At 30.4% G+C, this 10,353-nt stretch overlaps 2 protein-coding genes across 2 annotated transcripts; one reads left to right on the top strand and one right to left on the bottom strand.

Moving 5' to 3' along the window:
• Window positions 1-2,024: 2,024 nt before the first annotated feature.
• Window positions 2,025-4,394, top strand: LOC105364313 (UPF0364 protein C6orf211 homolog). Its single transcript, XM_011502211.1, has 6 exons — window positions 2,025-2,139; window positions 2,431-2,536; window positions 2,621-2,868; window positions 2,946-3,128; window positions 3,216-3,624; window positions 3,694-4,394. Exons 1-6 carry the CDS (start codon window positions 2,042-2,044, stop codon window positions 4,027-4,029), a joined length of 1,380 nt encoding a protein of 459 aa, XP_011500513.1. The 5' UTR covers window positions 2,025-2,041; the 3' UTR covers window positions 4,030-4,394.
• Window positions 4,395-5,798: 1,404 nt separating this feature from the next.
• sau (Golgi phosphoprotein 3 homolog sauron) lies at window positions 5,799-9,787 on the bottom strand. The gene is made up of 4 exons (XM_011502210.1): window positions 9,067-9,787; window positions 7,762-8,008; window positions 7,312-7,487; window positions 5,799-6,205 (listed from the first exon to the last, which is right to left on the bottom strand). The coding sequence occupies exons 1-4, from the start codon at window positions 9,310-9,312 to the stop codon at window positions 5,957-5,959; spliced, it is 918 nt and encodes a 305-aa protein (XP_011500512.1). The 5' UTR covers window positions 9,313-9,787; the 3' UTR covers window positions 5,799-5,956.
• Between the last annotated feature and the right edge of the window lie 566 nt (window positions 9,788-10,353).

Below are 10,353 nucleotides of genomic sequence, written 5' to 3'. Positions count from 1 at the left end.
GATGGACATGTTCCTGAAACGGTTAAGCACAAGCCTGAATATTTTGTCTTTATTTTTTTTGTTTTTACAAAACATTATCATGCAGTCCGTTTAGAGAAGATATAAGAGAACTAAATATAAAAGAAAATACGCTTTGATTCTACTATAATATTTTTTAAGATTGTATGTACATTTTTAGAACAATTGTATGCATTATTTTATATTTATGCTTAGATTAACATAAGAAACTGTTTTAAAAGCTTTTATTTAATCTAGATTAAAGGAAATACTGCATTGTTGTATTTATTAAAATCTCTTCTTTTCTTCATATTTATTCTGCTTCATAATTTTACATTTTAATACTTCATGGTACCAGTGTATTTACGAACACGTAGTTTAATATAAATCAAATATGCAGAACAAAGCTATGTATATACGTTTTTTCCCCTGATTTTACTTATAAATACTTAAAAAAAAAAAAAAAGTATCATTCCACTTTACGTAATTTTTAATCTAATTACAAACTACGACAATACCTACGCGTATCAACTACGTAGTTAAATTATATACTTAAAATTATCTAAAAGTTTATTCTTTATCATTCTTCATTAATGAATATTAATTTATGTATTTAAAAATCAGGTGACTTCTAATTTTAATGTAAAAAAAAAAAAAAAAAAAAAAAAAAAAAAAAAAAAAAAAAAAAAAAAAAAAAAAAAAATTATAAAAACGAATTCTTTTATAATCTAAGTAAATGATGTATGGATATTACAAATTATTGTCAGAGTTAGAATCAAGTTTATACATTTAACATGCACTAAAATATAATGAAATATTAAATATTAAATTTCAAGATTAAAATATGACTTACCATATCGTGATACAATTTTCTTTTTTCTCCCTTTATGTTATTATTATTATTTTTTTTTTTTTTTTTTTTTACTAAATAAATCGTAAATTAATAGCAGTAAATATTACTGTACGTCTCTGTTTAAAATAAAATTAATTCGACCTCGAGTAAAGGCGTACAATTGAAAATATTTTAATTTCAAATAATTAATATTTAAATTTAATGTTTGAAAATTTGTAATCTATATATAAAATTAATTTATAAAAAAAAAATTCTAATTAAAAAAAATATTTAGTGTTATATAATTCAATGACTAAAGTAAAATATTTGTCTTTTTTTTTCTTACATACCTAAACAGGCCAAGTTACAATAACTCTTTGTTACATTCTTTGTTCTTTGAATAAAAAATAATAATAATAAAAAAAAAAAAAAAAAAAAAAAAAAAAAAAAAAAAAAAAAAAAAAAATGTCATCGAGATTATATTTCGTTAATTTTTATTTACAATTCTAATAACTGAATCTAAAAGTTTCCGAATACTTCCCAATATTACAATATTAAAATTAATTCGAGTATATCGAGAACGTAAAAGCATTCACTTTATTATACTCGTTAAATATTTTTGTCTACAGATGAAAGTGTCTTTAATAAAAAGAAAAAATATATCAATCCGTGCCTACTGATTTCCTATACATGAATAAGCATATATGAGCGACTTTATGTAAATAAATATAATTTAAATATTAAATAATTATGGCCAATACATTGAGACGTTAGGATGAGAAACAGTATAGTATATCTGAAATATTGAATATATTGAATTTTAAAAAACAAAATGGATTTCTAAATCGGTCTAAAACTTTTAACAATTTCGCGACGCAGTGCTCCTCTATATTACACTACACGTGCGTCGAGTGTCATTTAGCAGAAAATTTGTTGTACATCTTTGTACGTTCCATTCTTTTAGAACAAAGTCATGTACAAATTCATATTCATGCAATCTTATAATTATGTATGTTTGTAAAAGATAGGATAAAAATGTATGATAATCATGATTACTTGCATTACACATAGCGGAAAAGAAATGATAAAAGGAATTCGTTCGCGTATGTTGAAACTTATCGCATTGGTTGTTTGATGAATTTACGGTGAGGCGATTAATTCGGTGATAATTTTCAAACGCCGTTTTTTTTTTGTTTTTTTGCAATTTGGAAGATGTCAGAAATTAAACATACGTCAAATTCAGGAGATATTAATGGTTTAGAAGACATTGAAACACCATTTGGTAGTTTGCTTTCTGGAAAATATAAAAGGTGAAACATTTATAACCTTAAAATTTTCATTTTTGTATAGTAAATATAGTAAAGTCAAGGAAATTTTAAGTGAATGTAATTCACTATTTAAAAATAAGAATTATTATGTGATACATATTTTAATATCAATAACGTGTGTTTGAAATTATTTTCAATTAAAAAATTAATATTTAAGGAGTTGACGTGATAAAGTATGCTCTGTTGTTAGGAATAATTTGATTTGCTGAATTAAGTATACCGCTATCGTTGCTTAATTTATGTGTTTAATATTATTTTAATATAATTTCACAGGAGTTTTGCATATAAAACAATAAAGGATCGATTACCTGTTATAGTAACTAAAATAATTGATACATTGAGTCGAAACAAAGAAGATATTGCAAAAGCCAATGGAACAGTAAACTAGAAATAAAGAAGAATACTTATGTATTAAGAATATTTATTATATATATAAACGATTAAATAATGAAAATAATTTTAGGATGCCATTGAAGAGACTAAGAAGGTGGTCGGAGTCATTAGTAAATTAAAAAATGAGTTGATGACAAACAAGCCGCTTTATCCATTGAATGTAGATCCGACTGAAGTTGAGAACGATGCTATTGTGTGGAATAAAAAGCTAGAAAAATTATCTGACTTACAGGGTGAAAGTGTAACTTGGTATAATGCTGTATGGCTTATTTGCGAATGCTACTTGTATAGGAGAATAGCGCAAGAATTCCTTCTTACGTAACATCCTCATATGAACTCGTAATTGATTAAAGCACAATTTACCTTGAAAATTAATATTCAGATTACAATTTTAGAAATCATTTAAAAGTATTTGATCCATTTTCAATACAAAAGCGGGAAGGATACTTTAAAGCAATAGGAAGTATAAGCCACTTATCTGAATATATTATGAAATTAATTAATACTGATAACAAGAGTTTAATAGAGTTAAGAGAACATTTTATAAATTTAATTAAACTCAATTTATGGGGCAATAGGTAAGAATATTTTAATAGGAATCATATTAATATGAATTATCATAAAATTAATGAACAAAATAGTACTACTAAAGTATTTGTTTACAGGTGCGATTTATCCTTAAGCAGTGGAATTGTAAATGTACAAGAAGATAATCCGTTAATCGTTTTAAACAATTTAGATAAGGAAATTTTAGTCGACAATAGCGATGACGTTTGGCAACTGCTTTCTAATAACACTCTATCTAAGGAAAATGGCGTTATTATTGATTTTGTACTAGATAATGCTGGCTTTGAATTATTTACTGATTTGAATTTGGCAGCATTCTTAATAGAGAAAAAAATTGCTAATAACATTAGATTTTATGTCAAGCAATATCCATGGTTCATTAGTGATACTACAACAAATGATTTTTATTGGTTAATTAAAATAATGCTTCAGTCAGATAATGAAAATATTAAATTATTTGGAGAATTTTGTGAAAACTGTCTGAAAAATGGCTCGTGGACCATTGTGGTAAATTTACTGACATTAATCTTTCATTTCATTCAAAATATAAATACATATATGTATTTTATATTTTAGGAGGAATCATTTTGGACAGAGCCTTTTGATTTTTCTGAAATGAAAACAGAAAATTTAGCATTGTATAATAAATTATCGAAAGCAACCCTTGTTATATTTAAAGGCGATCTTAATTACCGGAAGCTTTTAGGTGATATAAATTGGGAATATACAACCGACTTTCTTCAAGCTCTGCGAGGATTTAGACCAACGAATATTGTAAGCTTAAGAACAATAAAGGCTGATTTATGCGTGGGCTTATCTATTGGAAAAGCAGAATTATTGAAAAGAGAAGATTCTAATTGGATGACTACTGGCAGATTTGGGCTCATCCAAGCTTCTATCGAGCATTGTTAGAGTGAAAGATACTTTTCAGACCGATTATTATTATAGTGTCATTTTAACTCTTTCATTTTATTTCTAAATTGAATTAATCAAAACAAATATTTTATATCAATATGCGTGTACCGAATGTACATATTATTCTGTAATCAACAATATGATCAGTTTCAATTTCATTAATTTACAATAGATCGAACAAGCCATCTAAAAAGCTAAAAAGTAGATCAGTGAAGATTAAAAAAAAATTCATTTAATAACTGTTTTAAATATCTCAATACATCAAAATTACAAAATAAATATATTTTTTAAATTTTATATCACTCTGATGAAAGTACATAAAACTGAAATACCTCGAGTAATGCATAATATTAACATTAATATTGAACCTTTAAAATATTAAATATTATTTGTATAGTGAAGATATATATTGTTTCTTGATTTAAATATTAAGAAACTGTTTATATTTATCAATAATTATAAAAAAAAAAGTTGTTAATTATATATAAGAATATATTAATGTATTAGAATTTTTAATATGTTAAATAAAAATGGTTATTATTTAAAATTTGATCGCATTAGTTAAAAAGAAAGAAAGAAAGTAAGTACAAGCGAAACAAAAAATATTTATAAATATTTTGTTAATCTCACGTAATCTACGTGTTCAACATGTCTCAACTCAAATCATAAAATATCTTCTCATCGAGTTAATAAATACTTAACTGATTTTTTATATTAATTTTATTACATTTACTCTTAATACAATATTTAATAATAGTAATAATATAATAATGATAATAAGTAACTATTATGCATAAGTAGATAATATAATATCCTTCCCTATGTAAATTTTTGTACAATCATCTCTATCAAATTTAAAAAAAGAGATAACAAATTGATAATTCGTACTATAATTACGTTTCACTGATAACCTTCTCGAAAAATGACTGAAAATTCATTCTTCGAATCTACATCACCTCGTCTTTTACTTTAATTTACTTTTTCATAATACTTGACAATCCACATTCGTTCTATTTTATTAAGATTCAACACATCATACCCTCTCTATAGATCAATACAAAATAATAAAATCAATTAAAAATATCACGATGACCATTTTATCATTCAACATGGTTAGATTAAGAAAATTTTAAAATATGATTTTAATTAAACATAAAATATTGTGTGGTTCGAGGACTCCATCATCAAACTTGCACTTAATAAATTTTATTTAATGGTTTAGCTATGAGTATCGATTCCTGTACAGAGATTGACACATTACTTACTCTCTCTCTCTCTCTCTCTCTCTCTCTCTCTCGACTCATTCGCACACGACAGAACGAAAGAATCAATAGATTCATAGTTGCAAAGTTTATCATATAATTATTGGGGATGAAACGTCGCCCATCATCGCCAACTCGTAAAAGGTACTGTACACAACAACAGGTCACACAACTGCCGGTGCCCCGAAGCTTGGTCAGATTTAGAAATTTATTTTACTCTTAATGACGCGAATAGCGCATCGTCCACAATTTCCTCGCTCCCCCCCCCCCAATCACGCCCGCCACTCTCTCAATCTTTACATTTCATCTATCACGTTGTTGTAATTCCCTCATTCGATTGTCCACAACTCGAGAGAAGAATATGACCCTAATAACAGCTTGTAAATAGTCTTTATTTTTAAAATCTTCATATATATATATGATCTAAAAATATAATATAATAATATAATAATGAAAAAATTACAAAAAAAAAAAAAAAAAAAAAAAAAAAACAAAAAAAAAAGATAAATAAAAATGAAGAAAGGTAATATTTATCACAATAACATGTGATGATTTGATTGGTTCAAAGGTCATTCTTTTCCGTGTGTACGCCTCTCATTTTCTTCCCACATAAGTTTATACTAGGAGCTAATGTAACGACGTCGACAAAACATCAGCGGCCGTTACTTCGTGAAGGTGGCGAATACGGCCCAGAGAACGGGATTGGCGTTCGGCTTTCCCGCCTCGGACTCGAAGTCCAGGTCAAGGAGTGTCCTCACCCGACGCATCGCTACCTCGTAATCGTCATCGGATAAAGGGGCGAACGCATTCTCCAGAACGTCAGCCGCGTGTGCCAAAATTATAAGTGCTAGTGTTCGACGATCCATGCGACCGGCGTCGTTCACCCATCGACCCAGCACTGCGTCTTGTATCTGAAATAATAAAATCATTAATATCCTGCCCACATGGATTTCAAAACGAGAGTGAAAAACTTTGGCCGACAATTGTCTTGGCCATTAACTCATAGTTATTCATTCTTATGTACAGCGTATATATAACTTTTATCAATTTATTAACGAAACATGATATTTTATCGACTCTTAATAGATTAGCCATGTCAAGTGTCTATTAATTATTAACAAATTGTTCTCTGAATTGAGACATTACGAATGCTTGTGTTAAGAGAATGTAATTAATATATTAGGACATTTTGTATTACGTAGGACTTTGCCAGCACGTTGAAGTTGAAGTTACTTACAAACTAAAAATGCTTGTAAAATCGATGTGGCAAAAATATTTTTTACCTTTACTTTCAAATCTTGTAAAGTGCTCTGCATTAACGATCCTTTCCATTCATTCGAACGATTATAAAAGAATTATTTCAGATGAAAATCAAGTCATTTATTTAATGACTTGTGTTTTCAATAATAACATACACAACGGATTTTAATTTGATTTTTTAATAGTTTAAAAAACATAATTGACAATTAAACAATGAAACACATAAGAGCTTTAAAGATACTTAATAAAAAATGGACTTTATGGGAATTGTTTTATTGAATTTTATTAAATATAAGTACCTAATTTTTATCTTTTTATCTTCTCTAAGTTGTGCGCACATTTTATTGCGTATGTTATCATAATTATTCCCAAACTGATAAGATATTATTGATTTCCGTATTTAAATAATAGAAAAAGTAGAAATACTTCTTGTACAAATACAGATGGTAATTATGTTTCATGAAATCTTGCTTATGCAACATTCGTAATATCAATTAAATATTTAATTTGTGCTTAATTTTGATTTATAAGGGATAACTGACCGATGAAAAGCGTTTTTGTTTCGTATTATATTATCAATCCGTTTGGATGAAACTTTGGATGACCAATTCTACGATAATACAGATAAAGAAAATTTTTCAATTGTACAATACTTTTTATGCAATATCGCAATATTGTATTCTGAGATATCAATTTTCAACTTATTAAATCACAGATATAATAGAGCAAATTTGAATATGGCAATAAATCTTCTTACCTTTCTTACAAGTCGAGTTTTGGCAAGATTATCCGTTAATGGATGAGTTGTCATATCAAAGAGGAGGAAATTTTGTTTCTCTGTTGTTAAAACTCCCTTCTCTACAAGATTCTTTGCGAGTCTTTCTCTGACATTTTTTAACTGGTAACGTAATTTTAACGGATGCCAGGTTTCCCCTGCAATCAATTATTAATATACAAACACTTGCAACGCTTAACGGTAATGGGCAAATTAATGAATTACATATTAATTCAATATATTATACTCGTAACTAATCGACATAAAATAATGTCTCACCATGCTTTTTATTTCAATAATATCGCATAAAGTCATCATGAAAATTATTAGGTTTTATCTTCTTTATAATCGCATTCTTCGAACTATTTTAAGTAGGTTATTCAACGATGCATCTCATCATTGATTAAATATGTTGAAATTTTAATATCTTACCGCTTAAATATTCTATCCAATTCTGGACAGTTTCCGGTGGATCAGTTTCTTTAAAATGCTTTAATGCCTCGTCCAACAAAACATCTCCTGTCGGGGCATTATTTTTTAATAGCAATTTTCTCGTTAACAATCCTCTCTTTCTCATTCCAGCTTTTTCAAGTTCTACGCGTCCTCGAAGCCCAAGTTCTGCTACAATGCAACCACGTAAGCCAGAACTTATGCAATCATTCCAAAAAGAAGTGTATCCCTAGAAAAATAACAAAACATTATTGTCAGATTGATAAAACAAACAGGAATAGGAATTCGTCTATTGGAATTAGTTTGATGAAAATTTCTTATATTAATCGACATACTCTAATAGATCAAATTAATAAAATTCAATAAAAATCTGTTCAACTGCCTATTAACGGTCTATGCATAGACAAGCTTAATAAAATAATGTTATCTGATAAATTACAAATTGATATAATGTATTATTTAAATTATTGCTTTGAATTATATTAAATAACATTATATTTAATCAAATCATAATATAAGACTACCGCATAATATCTTTAGAAAAATGGCGTGACGTTACAATCAAATATAACTGAAAACATATTCGATTATAAATTTTATACAAATATTTGAAATTAAAAATGTCGAATCAATGATACTGTAATGAAGGAATATATGAAAAAGTAATCGCATCGGTTGTATGAGTATTTTAAACTGCATTACGATGTTTACATGATATAACTATTATCTCGTATCTTCAATGTCTGTTTATGTATTAAAACCAACCTCAAATTTGACAAATAACATCAATAAGAATTTTGTGTGTAAAATTATAGCAAAGATATCTCTCTCTCTATATATATATATATATATATATATATATTGATAGATAGATGTAATATAAATAACATAACAACTGTATAAACAAAGCATCAACAAACGTTAGCTATAATTTTCTACAATTTTTAAGATATTGATTAAAATTTGTAATTTACTATCTTTGTAGACCAAACAGAAATGTTATTCCTTCGTTACAAAGATAAACAAAACATTTCAACAATTGTTACGCTCGATTATATTCGATTAAATTAAAGATTCCATCAATTAGGACATCCTAGGGACACAAAGTATAAAAGCAGAACTTGAACGATGCCTAGATGAATTTAGTCTATCAAGTTAGCCAACAATCAACAGGAAGTCCCAAAGATAATGTAGAGCATAGGAGGGAGTAACGCAGTGACACAACCAAAGCTAGAAGCCCACTTTTAAGTAAATACGTAAAAATAACCGTGAGATAAGAGCACGAACCTCCTTATCTTTCAGGCCCAGCAAAAGAACTTCCTCCATAAGGGTAAGCCTGGTCTCCTTGTCGCTGTCCTCCTCGAGGGCTGGATTGGAGTTAAGGTCCTTAAGGGAGGAGCCGTCGGAGTCGTGGGGCGACTGACGATCCGAGTGTCCACCCTGAGCCTCGTTCGAGCCGTCCTGGGCCCCAGGGCCGTTGCCGCTGTTGGCTGTGCCGCGGCGTCGCTGCACCAGGCCGTCCCCGCGATTCATGATCCTCGATGCTAGTTGCCCTGGTCCGAGACAGCGACGTCGGCGTCGGCAGCGGCTGCAGCGACGGCGACGGCGACGGCGACGGCGACAATAATATCGAGTCTGCCGCGAGCCTTAACCTGGTGCCTGACTGCAGCCGCTGTTACGTTTGCAGATGCCACGGTGTGGCATTAAGAAAGCAACTACTCGGCTCGCGCTAAGCTCGGCTCACAGCTAATTGTTGACGTTCGCTCTTACCGCGACACCACATATCTCGCCAAAATGGCCTGCCAAACGAGGAAAACGACGACCGCGACGACGACCGCGACGACGACGGCGATGGCGATGGCGATGGCGATGGCGATGGCGATGGCGACGGCGATGACGACGGCGATGACCGCGACGACGACAACTTGTTTCCTCTGCTTTGCGCGATCACTCGCTCGCCCTCGCCCTCGCCCTCTTCCACTCCTTCCTTCACACTTATAGTTGCACACTCAATGTCAATCTTCCTCTCTTTCTCTTCTTTAAACTCCTTTACCAACTAAAGCGTACTCCCTCATTTGCAACACCACGAAGTTATCGAGACTCTTTCAACGCTTTCTGCTAAACCTCGTTTGCCCACACTGCCTCCTCGATCTTTCACTCCCAATTACTTTTTCTCCTCTCACTCTCTCTCTCTCTCTCTCTCTCTCTCGCCCTCCCACTCACTCACTATCTCTCCCTTTCTCTCTCTCTCTCTCTCACTCACTCCTTTATTTTCAATTACTCGCTTATTTTACACAATATGTCTCATTTTATTACTAGTCGCACAACAATAATACCCAAAGTTCATAATTATGCCACGATATGATCAATTTTACAGTTTATTCTGCCTGTTGGATATCTTGTTCGACGGAGGCTCTATAGGCCGAAACTATATTTACTCAATGAGAAACCAACCTCAAACGAAGTTGAACGAGACTCTGCAATCTTCACTGACAGAAAACACTCGCGCAACTTCGTTTTGAGCGTGCGCCTAAAGTTACGTTTTCTCCTTTTTTCGTAGCTCTTTTACTAGTC

The sequence above is a fragment of the Ceratosolen solmsi genome, unplaced genomic scaffold (genome assembly GCF_000503995.2).
Source record: "Ceratosolen solmsi marchali unplaced genomic scaffold, CerSol_1.0 scaffold31, whole genome shotgun sequence".
Lineage (NCBI taxonomy): Eukaryota > Metazoa > Arthropoda > Insecta > Hymenoptera > Agaonidae > Ceratosolen > Ceratosolen solmsi.
This window is presented reverse-complemented; position numbering and strand designations above follow the sequence as displayed.